This window comes from Chiloscyllium punctatum, chromosome 42 (genome assembly GCF_047496795.1).
Source record: "Chiloscyllium punctatum isolate Juve2018m chromosome 42, sChiPun1.3, whole genome shotgun sequence".
Classification (NCBI taxonomy): Eukaryota; Metazoa; Chordata; class Chondrichthyes; order Orectolobiformes; family Hemiscylliidae; genus Chiloscyllium; species Chiloscyllium punctatum.
In genome coordinates this window covers 29,549,138-29,565,957 of record NC_092780.1, presented here as the reverse complement: position 1 = coordinate 29,565,957, position 16,820 = coordinate 29,549,138, and the positions used below count along the sequence as shown (strand labels likewise).

Below are 16,820 nucleotides of genomic sequence, written 5' to 3'. Positions count from 1 at the left end.
AAAAAATTGAAGGGGGAGGTTCTGTGCCTGAGCAAGTATTTAATGTAGACAAGACATGGAAAAAAAAAATGACTGAAAGGACATACATTTCAAAAGAGGAAAAAAACTTCTCCAGGGCATAAGACATCCAAGGATAGGTTAATATTACTGCTTGGTGGTAACGCATGTGGAGATTGCGAGCTTAAGCCTATGCTTGTGTATTGCTCCCTAAATCAGAGGACACTTAGTCGAATCATCAAGGTATCTCCTCCTGTTTGGAAGGCAAACACAAAGTCTTAGGTAACAAAGGCTCCCTTTGAAAACTGGTTCCTGAAAGTATTCAGCAGCAGGAGCAAAAACAATCACTTGGCCAAGAAAATTCCTTTCAAAATTCTCCTTGTGCTTGACAATGCCCCCGGACATCCAAATATTGAGATGACCTTCACCCCTAACATAAAGGTAGTCTTAATTACCACCCAAAACCACATAATTACTTCAGCCAATGGATATGGGAATCATAGCTTCCTTTAAAAAAGTTTATTATTTACACCGGACCTTCTTACAAACAATCAGGGCGACCCATGATGACACAAATGGCCTTAAACGGAGTTCTGGAGGAAATACATCTACGATGGCATCAAAAACGTTGAAGATTCTTGGGAAGAAGTGAAGAAACAACATGAAAGGAATCTGGAATTGAAGTTATTGTCACGTGTACCGAGTCACAGTGAGAAGCTTTGCCTTGCGAGCAATACAGGCAAATTACATAGTTAAATAGCATAGATAAGTAAATTACAGGTAAACAGCAGCAAAACAAAAACATAGGTACAGGAGAATGTTAAGAGTTTGAGAGTCCATTCAGTATTCTAAACTGTAGGGTAGAAACTGTTTTGAAATCGGCTGGTGTGTGTTCAGGCTTCTGTACCTTCTCCCCGATGGTAGAAGTTGTAGAAAAGCATTGCCAGGGTGGGATGGATCTTTGAAAATGCTAGCAGCCTGTCCTTGACAGCGGGCCTGGTAGTTGGTTTCTATGGATGGATGGTTGGCCTTTGTGATTGTCCGGGTCAATTGCACCCAAATTCGCAGATGGTTTTAAAGAGTTCACAACTGAGGACATTGTCAAAGCCAGGCAAGCTGTGGTTCGTATTCGTAATAAATCAAATGCAGTTAGACATCAAAGGAGATGATGTCTTAGACTTGCTTGAATCCCATGCCAAGGAACTTACCAATGAGGATCTTATGGAGCTGGAGCAGCAGATGATAGCATGAGGAAAAAGGCTGGGACCAAGAAACCCCAGAACCCAAGACGTTTTGGCAAAGGAGTTAGCTGAAGCCTTTCGCCTCATTGAAACAGGGATGGCAAAGTTAGAGCAGCAAGATCCTAATTCAGAGAGAGATTCACGAAAATTTACTAGACATTTAATGGCCTCAGCTGTTACAAGGCCATTTATAATGAGAAAAGGAAAAGATCTGTTCAAGCCACCCTTGATGTTTACTTTAAAGGAACTGACTTCAGAATCAGACCCCGACTCTCCTGTAGCCGCAGCAGGCCCATCCCCTTACGCATCAGGCCTATTACCCAATTAATAAAGTCATTTTAATTATTCATTCAGGCCCCTTCCAGTATGCATGGCATCGATTGGAACGAGTGTAAGTATTAACCTTTAATCATTATCTTTTCAATCTAAACAGTTTAAGATAAGTTTCTTTAATCTTTTAAATACCTATACACACATTGAATATTATACTGTAGTTATATTTATTACTATATTATTAAAAGATTTTTTTTGGTAAAATTTATACTAAGACAAACATTTAACTAACTGACGCTAGATGTGAACCGTACATAACTATGCCCACTTGCATACAAATTCAACTTACGAACAGACTTAAGAACTGAACTTGTTCGTAACCCAGGGACTTCCTGTACTCATTCTGACAAATGAAGATCTGTTCACAAATATTAAGTTTCAGAGTAGGTACAAATACCAGTGATGAGTAACTTCCAGTACTCTAATTTCAACTTAACTGAAACTACTTTTGTTCACTAGTTAACTACTGACTCGCATTAGTTTCTTGCTTTCTCACTCACCTTATCAGCAGCTGCAAGCAAGTCATCTGCCATTTTGTCAAGATTTGGTGCCTTTCCCGTATAAATAAAACACATCATTTCCTTAAAGACTTCAGGCTCCACATCATTAATTTCTACTCGATTCTGTGGAAAATGAGAGGGGGTGGAGATTTTTTAATTAAAATCTTGTGATTATTGCTCATTGTCCACATTTCTTTTATAACACCTTTAAAAAGAACAAAAATAGGGCATTCTGGAAGCATGAAACATGACTTCTGTCCTTTGTAATTACACTTTTACACAATGAATACTATTGTTCTGTTGTTCCACAACATTTCCCAGGTACACGTCATGACTCCAACATTAAAAACAAATCTGCTAGATAAAATAAAAAGCTTTTTGACTCTCAGTCAAAATCTGCAAAAGACATGAAACACTTCAGTGTTAAATCTTGCCTCAAAAGTTTAAAGGAAGGAAGGATTAAAAAGGAAAAATATTTTGCATGCACCATTATGCAATCTTCCGGGGAGCTAAGACATGCAGCACAGCAATCCACAGCATAATGGACCCGCAGTCTGCACACAGGCTGAGCTAATGTCAAAAATGAAGTCAAAGCACAAGGTTACTCAATGTGGTAACTCATCACAGCAGGTTTCAAACCTGCACTTTCAAACTATCTTAGCACAAATGGAGCTTTAAAATTATATACAATCAAAATGTTTTCTCTTCCATTGACTGCAGCACAGTTAATAACATTGAGCATGCACTAAATGGATTACAATGTTAGTTATTTCTGATTACAAAGTACATATTATACATACATACCTTTTTACTTTCTTCCATTTCATGCTCAAACATAGCACTGAAGACTGGGGATCGAGCTAAAAGTAAAGATATTTGTTTTAACTTTAACTGTTCTAATTTAAGCATTAAGGCTCCAATTATCTACCTGCGATTGACTACACCAAATGAAGTTGCTTAAATATTTACAGTGAAAGTAAACAAAATGCAACACCTAGGTAAATAAACTTATGCACATTCGCTTTGCAGAACTTTAAAGTTCAAAATCTGAAGACTGATTTAGACTGCCACTTGATATTGAATCCTTCACATTATATTTGAATGTAAAGGATTTGTTATAATCAATCACTAAGCATCAGAGTACTGAACAAACCACATGATAAGATGTGTGGGGGTCAAAATGTTTTAAGCATAAATTCCAACTGAAGGAACAATGCCAATTAAGAATTAAAACACACAATACGGAATCAAGCCAATGAATTTCACAGTTTTCATGTCTGATCTTACATGACATAATACAGCTAGGTTATCAATACTAAGGCTAAATAAATCTGGTAGCTCTCAGCTAGATCAAAATCTCTAATAGTGCATAACACTAATCCATCACATCTCTCTCTTCAGATACCATGCTCTAAGAGGGCATTGATTATCATGGATTTCAATTTAATTGGTCCAAAATTATGCTTAGTAAAGCACTGCAGTAACTTTGTTACTTTTGCAATATGGTTGATCAGAAAACTCTTGCACTTCCAAAACATCTGATGAAAAGTAGTAAGAATTGGTTGGCTAATAATCAATCTGTCTGCCAACATTGCAATGGCTACGGAAAGTATGCTCAAGTGACAGTCCTCCAGTATGTCCCTAATATGCATACTTATAAAATAAAGGAGAAAACTACATTTGGGAATAAACATTTACAGGCAATTTTTCAGAGAGATCAGGACATTAAAGTCATCAAATGAAACAGCAACCAGCTTGCTTTTAGTTTAAATTAATTGAAATCCTGAAGCCCTGCACACACACACTTTACTATGGAGTTTGGCCATCAGATACTACCACGAGCAAATAACTTTGTGCTCACATTTATACTCTTTGTATAAACTAACCAGCAAACTGGAATGACACCCATTTAACCAAATGCTGACCACCTATCCAAAAATAGCTTTTATTCATATGGCTGGGGAAGTAATCATACCTCATTATGGAGGTTTAACAGTTCCAGATGCCGCACTGTGTAGTATTCAGATACAATCCAGAAAGCACGTCCCAGAGCAGAAGTGCAGTATGTGGACAATAGGTTGCCTTGGATGCCCACAGACCCAATTTGAGCTGGACCTCATGTACCTATTATACAGCGAATGCGAAATCCTCACTAGTCAGTCCTTAAGTGATTGAGTGTTGTGCAAATTTTCTGTGGAAGACTGAAAACTGACTTGATCAATCGGGTTAATTACCAGCTGGTGGTTGGTGATATATGCAGTCACTCACTCAAGTGATGTGATAGCAAAAGGTGGGGTTGCTGTCGTTGTGTGTTCCAGCAAGAAACACAAGATTTCACATGTGTGTGTGGCTTTTTTCTCAGGATCTGTTTCAGGGGAGTGCTTCACTAGCTATCAGTCAGTGGTGCTGTAAGAAGGATTTATCTTTCCCAACACAGTGAATGCCAGGATGTTCAAATAATATGGTAGTACAGAAAAATACCCCAATTAATTATTTTGGCTTCCTGCAGGGAATATTTAAGAAGTCATGAAGCAGCATTTTGCTGTTGGTTTGACCAGGACAAATAAAGCACAGCATAGCATGCTGAGGGGGGGGGGGGGGTCTTCTGGCAGAGTGGTAGTATCCCTAACTCTGAGCCTGGAACCCAAGTTCAAGTTCTACCTGGTCCAGGGATGTGTCATAACATCTCTGCACAGGTTGATTCTGTGCCAGGTAGGACCTGCCAGTTTCTCCAAAAGATTCGCTTTCATCCTGAACTTAGCTCTGATTTTTTAGACGTGCTTCTGATCAAGAGTGAAGCCAAGGTATTTTGGTTTTGGGTTATAGGTGAGTGGCTGGCCCCACAACTGGAGTTTTTCCCTAGTCCTAAGAATTATGTAGATAGTGGAAACAACAGTCCTGACACGTTTATATGGTCTTCAGTAAAGCAGGTTTTCTGTCCTGAAAAAGTGTGATTTAATGCTACCAAGGAGGTATTGAATTTTGGCCACCAGGTTCCTGGTATCAGCAAGGAGAAAGTGAAGACTGCAGATGCTGGAGACCAGAGTCGAAACGTGTGGTGCTGGAAAAACACAGCCGGTCAGACAACATCTGAGGAGCAGGATGAAGAGCTCATGCTCGAAACGCCAACTCTCTTGCTCCTTAGATGCTGCCTGACTGGCTGTACTTTTCCAGCGCAATGCTTTTCAGCTACTGGTGTCAGCAGCTAACACCACATGTGAGCATGCCTCAAAGCCAAAACCACACATGGGGGCACCTTACCATTAACACCAGAAGAGGTAGCCATGATGTGGAGGTGTTGGAGTGGGGTGGACAAAGTCAGAAGTTACACAACACAAAGTTGTAGACCAACAGGTTTATTTAAAATTACAAGCTTTTGGAGTGCTACTCCTTCATCAGGTGAAGTGCAGGCTTGTGATTTTAATTGAACCTGTCGGACTACAACCTGGTGTTGTGGGACTTCTGACTTTGCCCAGAAAAGAGAACAACTGCCAGACTGGACTTCCACAGATTATGCAAAACATGAATGATGCAAAGCAGCCTATCACACTCAATTCTACTGCAAAGTTAGCAAATGGGTGTTCTACATGAAATTTACTTACATTCAGTTGTACAACTGAAATAATTGAAAGGAGCCCAACAGCATATGTTTCAGAGGAAGATTTAATATGACATACAATATACCTCTGAAGCACAAGGATAAAGTTGATAAGTGCATTTAATTCCATCAAAAGTCAATGGCTGTGGCTCAAAGCTATTTGGAAAATTATGAACATAATGAAGGATTTAATTTGCTTTGACTAACAAGAAGTATCTAAATAATATAGCATATAATGCTTGATAAAACACTTCCATCAAGAATTGTTTGACTAAATCATTGCTGCATGAGTTGATCCTATACAACTCATTTCTATCCTTGGTACATGACTTCTTGATTCCATTTTAATTGCATACAGGAAACGCAAACAAAGGGTTTTTATAACCCAAGAGCCGACTTTGACCAATTGCCACACACAAAACACATTTTTCTTTCACATGCTGATCTAAAATGTGACATTCTTTGCCTTTACATCAGATTATCAGAATCCTGCGTTTTTTGTAAAATGGTGGAAGATCAAAAAACAAAACATTTGATACATTTTGTATGAAAAGAGACATTTGATACAAACTTTACATAGATTTTTATTAAAAGCTCTGGACATCAAGAATATTCCAAACCTGCAAGGATTGCTTTGTGTGCTTGGAACTCTTGTCCAGCGACACAAAGACAACAATCTGTAAACCTAGAGTTTTCCCATAATCCTCCAAGTTCATCTGCTAAGCGACATTCAGGAACTTTCACCATATTCATGGTGTTCTGGCCTGATATATTCACAGAATCCTGGACCACACTCACCTAGAGAGAGAGTAAAAAAATACAAACCCATTATGTTGCACCAATACACAGTTACTGATACCAGATTAAGTACCAATCAGCATTACTTAAAATAAATGCAGCTCCACCAGTGCTAAATTAATGCCAAATTGTAAAAAGCATACACTTTGCACTAAAATTATAAACAGTCAGGGTGCACACATAAAACACAAATTAAAAGGGCACAGAAAAATTACAATGCATTTCTTACTTTGATAATTTATCGATTTGTTGAAATGCCATTTTTCTTATAAATTCAAAAGTCAATATAAGAGTATGCCCCATAGCATTACTGACATGGCCTTCAAAATTTATTCAACTTTGAAAGCAACTGAAAAAGCAATGTGCACATTACAAAAACAGTATGATTTTGACTTCAAGTAATTTCCAATCGAAATGACTAAATATTTTTATGGCCTTTCAAAAAATGATTTATTGTATAATTCTCAGCTTAATTTCCAGCTCATGCAGATACTAGTTTAAACAGCTTTAAGTAAATTCATTCAAAATGTCAGTGATAAGAAAATAGTGAAGAATTACAAAAATATCTTTTGAATAAAGAGCTGAATTTTATTCTGGCATGGCTCATCAAATGAAAGGCATACTATTCTAACATATACATTCAACAATTGGAATGGAAGGATTAATAATCACTTCTAAATTTGCATATATGGCAAACAATCATCTTTATTTATGAAAATGAACCATAAACACTTTTAAGGCAAGGAACAATCAAGTACACTTTCCATCACAGAAGGTTAATGATACTTATGTGCAATGATTATATATAGCTTGGCTTTGTTCAGATATTATAACAGTACTGATTTGAACCTTATTAGCTAGTGGATATATTTGGCTAGGGAATTGACTAATATTATAGAATGTATGCGAACTGTTTAAAATGGTGTAGAACTTAGTCAAGATGTGGAAGTTTGGGCAAATATGGTCACAAGTGCAAAAATAAAGCTTCTTTCACTTTGACATAGCTGACGTCTGATGCTGTGGCTTTCTCCACTCTGAATTCTGCAAAAATGGCTGAATATAACTTACTACTATCTGCCTAGAATATGGTTCAAGATTAAAAAAGAGCTGCAGAAGTTCTGAATGGAAAGGCTAATTTTGTTTTATAATAATGGCTAATCAAAACATGAAAATATAAATTCACATCTTTACAAAACCAGTCTTCAAAAGCTATATAACAGTTCAATCTCTAATAGTGAAAGATTATTTTTAAAAAATTGATTCAAGTTACAAGAGATTTAAGATGTCAAAAACAGGGAAAAATAATTGGACGAAATTGCTATCGACTAACACCCGCTGTGAAGTATACTGGCATCTATATGCAAGTCAGAACACAATACAGTATAAAATATCCGTTAAGTATAAGTGAATTTTCACATGTTGGATCCATAAAATTAACAGAAAAACCGGATCATGTTCACAAGTATAATCTTCGTAAGTTGGATGCTGGTAAATCTGGGTCCCATGTAAGACAATCTAGGCTGCTATACTGATACTGTCAATGGACAGAGTTGCTCGCTTCCTAAAACACAACTTTTGTGTAAGTCACAGAACATCAGGTTAGACTTCAACAGGTTTATTTGAAATGTATAAGTTGTACATAAGTTGAAATGTACAAGCTTTTGGAGCACAAGCCCTTCATCAACCTGGTGTGGTAGGAAGTGATAAAGTCAGAAGTCATAAGTGTCAAGCTTCTGCACTCAGGTGTAGCAGCACTAGCCAAGTAAAAATGCTTTGCACCTTTGGGAAACTCAAACATAAATGCATCTTTAGTAAACACTATTCCAACTTTGGTTTAACATTTTATGGTTCAAAGTAATTTCAACCACTTTTCCTCCATGAACTATTTAGAAAGAGAACAAAAACTGCATTTTGAAAATTATCCTCAATTATACAGACACTTTACCCCAAAATCTATGAATGGCTTCACCATCAAGCAGACTAGGATGCTGACATATAAAAAGAAACATTGCCATCAATTGTTTTCACAAAGGTTTCTGTGGAAGTTGTTTTAAGGAAGTCATAACTTACATATCCCTGCTGGTTCATCAAAAAAGTGTGTTCCAATTGTACTAATACTACAAATCAACCTTGTAAAATAGTTAAAATATGCATAAAAAATTACTACAGACTTTTCTGAAACACTGTTCGTTGAAAACATTTTAAACAAATCCAGGACTATTCATTCTAAATTCACATGGATGTGTATGAACCTGAACTCGGAAGGTGACCTTAAGATGGTATGCATGCGACACACAAAAAAAAAGTACAATGCATTGAAACAAAACTGAATGGAACCTGGTTCATACAACTTATACATTCAAAAAAATTATCAAGGAAACCTCAAGCTGTTTTTCAATCAGTTACAAGTAAACCTGTAAGTAAAACACACTGATAAAGTTCTGGCTCAGTTGCTCGTCCACTTACCTGAAGTGAAAAATCAAGTTCCAACACAAAATTGGAACATAACCAAGAAATGAGTAAGAACACCACCACTGGAGATGCCATTTTTATATGGGACGCTCGATGGAGACCCCGTCTGCCATCTTAAGTAATCTTAAAGTCCCATAACACGGTTTCAAAGATCTTCAATGGATTTATCCCAATATACTGGCAAATACAACTAATCCATCATTCGGTATCACAGACGGGTTCTCTCGTTATCACTGCGCAACTATGGGAGTAGCTAGCTATTTTTAAATTGGCTGCCTGGTTTCCTGCATCACAACAACCTTCACCATAAAGCGCTTTAGGATATCACAGTATGCAAAAGGCATACAGAAAACGCAAATCTGTTTTACTAAAAATGTTTTCAGATTTAACATTCTAGTACAAGGAAGTTTAACACTAAGCTCTATGTGTGATAATCTTTCAAAATAATAGTGAAGAATTTAAACAGAAAGCAGGTGACAACTCCCATCATTATTGACTTTGCTAAATGCCCCATTTAACTATTACATTTATAGGAGAGAGAGATGTTGAGGAATCTCTGTACAGACTACATTCTTCGGAATTATGTCAAAAGGGTGCTACATCTTTGTCTATTCTGCAGGCAAACAAATAACATGTGGTTACGCAATGATAATAAGAATGACTCTTGTGCTTCATTTACAACTAGCTTTATCTTGTTTGATAAAGTAGTACAATTTTTAGTTGTTTCAAAAAATATAGGTAGGCCTTTATATTGCAGATTCAGTCATTCCTGCAACGATACCCTAAAAAAGTTAGGGTTCAAACAAAGCTATTTTCTCCTTTTCCCACCCCCATGCTCTAAGTGAAGCTTTTTTTAAAAAAACATTGCAAGATTCATAAGAAATAGACAAGACCTAAATTTCTTCGATTCTGCCTCAATTCATACTTCATATTCAGTAATTTGTAGTAATTCAGCTTGCCCTATTAATAAGAACACAACATTATTTCCTGCAACTGCCAACTTTAATCCACATTCAAGGGCAAATTGTGCACAGAGGTCATGACTATGTCAATGAGAGGCTTTTGTATCTTTATTATGTTATATTCATGGCATTGTGACTGAAAAGGAAACTCAGTCACCAGAAGCATTCAAATTGATGGAGAGAAATTTTGGATAGTCAATCACAACTTCAAGTTAGCAAGGCATCAGGACTGCATCCAAAGAGACTGATGGAAACAAGTGTGGAAATTACACACTACTGGCCACAAACTTAGGGGAGGTGCCAGAAAGTGGAAACTTGTAGACAGCATGCCCTTATTCAAAAAAACTTGGAGTAAGCCCAGCAATTGCAAACTCATTGAATCTCTGTCATAGAAAGATTTTGCAATTATTCGGTACAGAATTAGTCAAATGGAAAACTGTTGTTTAGGAACAACCAACATATGATTTTCCCTGTGCAAATTTGTTTGACTAACTTAGGAGTTTCTTTGAAGAACTAACACAAAGTGTTAATGAGGGTAATGCTCTTAAGGTGGTGTATATGGACTTTCAAAATACATTCACTACAGTGCCACACATCAGGTCTGCAAAAAAAAAATTAGCTCAAGAATTAAATGATAGTCAATTTTGTATAAATTGTTGTTGAGTGAAAGGAAACAGAATATTGGTCAGTCAATAGCTTTCAGGCTGAAGGGAGGTTTGTAGTGGGGAAGCTCCCCAGGAATTGATATTGGGGACCCTTGCTTCCCGACATAATAATGATCCAGATCCTGGTATGAAGGAGAAAAGTTCCACATTTCTGGATAGTACAAAAATAACAAGCATTATAAACTGATAAGAATAGTGCACAACTCTGAAAGGATGTAAGTAAATTTGTGGATTAGGCACATTGGAAGCAGATGAAATTCAGTGTGAAGAACTTGGACAGACAATATAAAATAGGGGTTACAATACTTAAAGGATTGCAGGAGCAAAGAGATCTGGGTGTATGTGTGAATAGATCACTGAAGGTGGCAGAACAGGTGGAGAGAGTAGTTAATAAAGCATAATCCTGGTCTGCATTAGAGGTAGAGCAAGGAGGTAACGATGAACTGATGAGATACTGGTTAGACCTTGCTAGCTGGAGCATTAAATGCAGCTCTGGATGTCACACTATAGAAAGAATCTGAACGCACTGTGAGTAGGTAGATGGTATTTACAAAAACTGTTCCAGGAATGAGAAACTTCAGTACAATTAAAGATTGGAGAGCTTGGGCTGTTCTCCTTGGAGAGAAGGCAGCTAAGAGATCTAACAGAAGTTTTCAATAGCATGAGGGGTCTACGCATTTCCAATCAAGAACACGGTGCTACAGATTTAAAATGAGCTATAAACGTACCAAGTGTGATGTAAGAAAAAGATTTACATAAACTAATTCCGGTCTCAAATGCACTGCCTGGAATTGGGCTTAGAGGTAGATCCAGCAGAAATATTCCAAAGAAGATTGGATAATCTTTTGAACAAAAACAATGAGAAAGGGTAGAGGGAAAAGGCAACCAATGGCACTGGGTATTAATACTTTGAAGAGCCAATATAGACACGTGAGTCGAACTCACCCGCACTGTAACAATTCGGTGATCCTGTTATTCTAAAAGGATGAGGATAGCGTAGCACTAATACTTGATAGCAGTGAGGTACAGGTAGTAGATAGGGTGTATTGAAAGCTGCAAACAGGTGGAGAACAACAAGGAGGAAAGATTTACTTTTGAGCACAGTCACACAGGATATTTGTGATTTTCCAAACAGGACTTTTGGTACTATGGCAGAAATCTGATTGGAGAGATTTAAGCATGGAGATCCAAGGAAGACAGGAACAACTTGGGATTGGGTTTGGAAAAGAAACAGATTGGCCAAGTCAAGAAATGTCAATAGTGAAAACAACCAATGCTGGAGATCATGGTGGGTCAGATGACACGCATAGAGCGAGAGCAAGCTAACATTTCGAGTAGAGACTCAAAATGTTAGCTTGCTCTCTCCCCATGGGTGCTGTCTGACCCGCTGTGATCTCCAGTATTGGTTGCTTTCTGTGCAGATTCCAGCAAAGAAATAGTCTGCTCCAAGAAATGTCAATGCTGGAGATCCAAAATGAAAAAGTGATTCAGAAATTTGGCAAGTCTGGCACCATTTGTCGAGAAAGAATCAGAGTTAGCATCAAGTCCAATGTGGCTCTTCTTCAGAATGCTGTTCAGAAATGAAGGCACCAAATGAGATGGTTCCATATGCAACCTCTCAAAAACAAAAGACATAAGCAAACTATAAGTACATGAGTCACAAAGATTGATAAATTTAACTGCATTTATTTCAATGCAAAAGGCCTGACAAGAATGCAGAATGGTTGGAAACAGGACTGGGATATCACAGCTAATACAGAAACGCGGCTCAGGGAGGGGAAGGTCTGGGAGCTTAATAGCTCATGTCACACATGACATACGAAGAATAGAAAGAGGGGCAAGAGAGGAGGGGGATGCAGCATTATCGATTACGATTATATGATGGCTATACTTAAGAAGAACATCTAGTGACGTTGTATGGGTAGAACTGAGAAATAGGAAAGGGATAATCACCTTATTGAGATTGTACATCAACAATGGGGAAGCAGTTTGGGGCCAGTGATCATAAACAGTGAAACAGTTAGACCTGATCTAAAAGTTAAAGTTCAAAATTGGAAGGCAGCCAATTTTGATGGTATTAGGCATGAAGTTTCAAAAGTGGTTTGGGAGAGGCTATTCACAGATAAAGGGACAGGTGAAAGTGGGAGGCCTTAAAAATGAGGTTTACAAGTGTTCAGAGATGGCATGTTCCTGTTAGTATGAACAGGTGTAGGTAGGTAGGTGTAGGGAATTCTGGATGACTAGAGAAATTGAGGATCTGTTAAGGAAGAGCAGGAGAGAGATGTTAGGTATGGACAACTAGTATTAAATGAATCTCTAGAGTACAAAGTTAGTAGGAGTAAAGTTAAGAGGGAAATCAAGAGGGCAAAAAGGGGACATGAGATATTTCTGGCAAATAGGATTAAGGAGAATCCAAAAAGATTCTACAAATACATTAAGGGAAACAAAAGTGTAATGAGGGAGAAAAAAGGACCTCTTAACGATCAACAAACCGTCTACGTGTGGAACCATAGGAGATGGGTGAGATAGTAAACAAGTATTTGCATCAGTGTTTACCGTGAAAAAGGTTATGGAAGCTACAGAACCTGGGGAAAGAAACAGTGAAATCTTGAAAAGTGCCCAAATCCAGAAGAGTGTCTTAAAATGCATTAAGTGGATAAATCCCTGGGACCTGATCAGCTCTTTCCCAGAACTTTATATGAAGCCATGGATGAGATTGCTGGGCCCCTTGCTGAGCTATTTGCATCATTTGATAGACACAGGTAAGGGTGCCGGAAAACTGGAGGTTGGCTAATGCTGTGCTTTTATTTAAAATAGGCTGTAAAGAAAAGCCATGGAACCATAGACTGGTAAGCCTGATGTTAGTGGTGGCTCAGTTGTTAGAGGGGATTGAGGGAACAGGATTAACATGCATTTGGAAAGGCAAGGACTGATTAGGCAGTGTCAACATAGCTTTGTGCATGGAGAACTTGTGTCTCAGTAACTTGGTTGAGTTTTATGAAGAAGTGACAAAAGAAGATTGATGAAGGCAGAGTGGTAGATGTTGTCTGTATGGATTGCAGGAAGATGCTCGACAAGGTTCTGCAGAGTAGACCGGCTAGCAGCGTTGGACCAGTTGCTTTTTAGACTGAAGACCTGTGAACAGAGGTGTGCCACAAAGATTGGTGCTGGCACACTGCTTTTTTGTCATTTATATAAATGATTTGGATGTAAGTATCGGAGGTATGGTTACTAAGTTTGCAGATGACACCAAAATTAGTGGTGTAGTGGACAGTGAAGGTGATTATTTAAGAGTACAATGAAACTTTGACCAGATGGGCCAGTAGGCCAAGGAGTGGCAGGTGGATTTGAATTTAGATAAATGGGAGGTGTGGAATTTTGGAAAGGCAAACTTACACAGTTAATGGTAGTGTCCTGGGGAGTGTTACTGATCAAAGGGACCTCAGGGTGCAGGTACATTGTTTCTTGAAAGTAGAGTCACAGGTAGCCGGTGGGGGGGGGGGGGGGGGGGGGGGGGGGGGGGAGAAAGGTGTTTAGCATGCTCGCCTTCATTTGCCTGTGAATCGAGTATCAGAGTTGGGATGTAAAGGTGCAGTTGTACAGGGCATTGATTCAGCCACTTTTGGAATACTGCATTCAATTCTGGCCTCCCTGATAGAGGAAATATGGTGTTAAATTTGAAAAAGACTGCAGAAAATATTTACAAGGATGTTGCTGGGGTTCGAGGGTCTGAGCTACAGGGAAAGGCTGAATAGGCTCCATGGAGCGGCAGAGGCTGAGGTGACCATAGGAGTTTATAAAACAATAGGGGCATGAATAGGGTAAATAGCCAAGGTGTTTTCCCCAGGGTGCAGGGAGCCCAAAACTAGACGGCATAGGTTTAAGATGAGAGGAGAAAGATTTAAAAGGGACCTCAGGGACAACCCTTCTCACAGAGGGTACCGTGTATGGAATTAGCTGACAAAGGAGGTGGTGGAGGATGGTACAATTACAACATTTAATAGGCATCAAAAGTTTAGAATGATATGGTCCAAATGCTGGCCAATGGAACTAGATGAATGTAGGATATCTGGTTGGCATGGATGTTTTGGACTAAATGGGCGGCAGAGCGGCTGTGGTTAGCACTGCCGCCTCACAGCGCAAGGGACCCAGGTTCGATTCCCGCCTTGGACGACTGTCTGCGTGGAGTTTGCACATTCTCCGCATGTCTGCATGGGTGTCTTTTGGATGCTCTGGTTTCCTTCCATAATCCAAAGATGTGCAGGTCAGGTGAATTGACCATGCTAAGTTGCCCAGAGTGTTCAGTGCATTTGTCAGGGGTAAATATAGGATAGGGGAATGGGTCTGGGTGGGTTGCTCTTCGGAGGGTCGATGTGGACTTGTTGGGCCAAAAGGCCCATTTCCATTTTATAGGGAATCTAATCCAATCTATTTTTATGCTGTGTAATTCTATGCCTGTGATAAGCATCAGCAGGGACTGGATTAGAAACTACAGGGACTGGATTAGAAACTACCTGCACAAGTTTGCCCAAAATTGGACACTAGCTTCTTCCTTCAAAATTACTAATCACTATTTCATGACAACATTGCCATAAATTCAAATATAACTCCAACAGAATACTCTCCCTATCCAATTCATTGTATAATCCAATGAGGCGTTGACTTTTTGCCAATTTAAGGACAGATTAAGGATCAGTATTCTCTCATTACTAAACTTTAATGCCAATTCAAAGATAAGGATGCATTGTAAAAGCTATTTATATATCTGTTAGCATAAAAAGCACTAGTAGTGCGTAAATCACAAAAAACTTAATGTAATTCTTCAAATCAGTAAGTGAAAAGTGAGATTACCTAGCATGTTACCAGGATTGACAGGTTTGATTTATAAAATATATTTTCTTCTCAATTTGTATAAAAACTGCAAATTAGTTCTTTAATATATCATTTAAAATCATGAAATGTTTCTGCTGCAATAATCGCAATATTTTCTGAAATGCTGATATATACCCCAGACATAGCTTATATTACCTAAACTGAAGTGAGTTCATTTGACTTAGCACAAGTATGGAATGAGCTGCCAGAGGAAGTGATGGAGGCTAATACAGTCGCGACATTTAAAAAGGCATCTCGATGGGTATATGAATAGGAAGGGTTGGCGGGATACGGGCCGGATGCTGGCAGGTGGAACTAGATTAGGTTGGGATACCTGCTCAGTATGGACGAGTTGGACCGGAGGGTCTGTTTCCGTGCTGTATGGCTAAGACTATGACTTTACCAAACAATTTAAATAATTAACATTAATTTAAATTTTAGTCACAGATGATAAGTGTATGCTGTCTGGCATCTAAACTCAGTGGTTACTTGATGCTAATATTGCTGACTCATTTAATAGTCTATCACGTACATCATTTAGATTTAGCCAAGATGCATGCACATACTTCAACACAATACAGTACACTGGGAATATTAAAGATTTTCCATAACTGTACAGCAAAGCAGTGTTATCCAGCACTTCACAAACTAGAACAGTCCTCCCACCAAAATCTTCAACTGAATGCAGCAATTTCTGCTTTGTTGCTAGGTTGCAAAATGCAACCTGATCACAACCATCTGAAGCATTTAAGTATTAAAACTATACAGGCATTCGTTTACAACTTACAAGTGATGCTCAAGCCCTTACAAGGGCTTTATGGCTCAAAATCAAGGATCAGATCAAATCAAATCAAAATTTAAGTCCTTACTGGAACTCTGCTTTCACAAACAGTTCGCAGTAACGACAAAATTTGTTTTGAATATTTACAGCACGGAACCAGAATCATGTTTCAACATTTGTTCGTTATACTTGTTTACAAACAGCCAAGTTACTATATAAAATCAATGTCAGTCTGACATGACTTAAGTACCATCTGAAATTAGTGCCTTGAATAACTGAGTTATTAACCACTGGGTTAATTGGCATTTTCAATTTACCACCACTATCTGGTTATGGTGCACACTGGCTAACACAATGTTTACAGTAATGTAAGATCCTGAATACAACAAATAAACTATATCACAATCCTCTTAGAGATTGTGATATAGTTCTAAGAGACAGATATACATTCGGTTTCGACTCTGAGGGATCAACAGCAACAACCCATACTTATATGGTTCCTTTAATGCAGCAAAGCATCCCAAGATGCTTTACAGATTTGTAAACATCTGTCACCAAATCTTATCAGGAGAAATTAGGGTAAATGACTAAAAGCTTGGTG

General features: G+C 38.3%; 1 protein-coding gene across 2 annotated transcripts in view; it reads right to left on the bottom strand.

Annotated features, from left to right (window-relative positions):
- The window catches only part of spop (speckle type BTB/POZ protein), a 126,954-nt gene that overhangs the window by 19,847 nt on the left and 90,287 nt on the right, over positions 1-16,820 (bottom strand). For both annotated transcript variants that reach the window (XM_072561728.1, XM_072561729.1), the window contains 3 exons: positions 6,290-6,467; positions 2,876-2,931; positions 2,072-2,194 (listed from right to left, as the gene is read on the bottom strand). In XM_072561728.1, the coding sequence (XP_072417829.1) occupies positions 2,072-2,194; positions 2,876-2,931; positions 6,290-6,467 (357 nt within the window). The remainder of the gene's footprint in view (positions 1-2,071; positions 2,195-2,875; positions 2,932-6,289; positions 6,468-16,820) is intronic.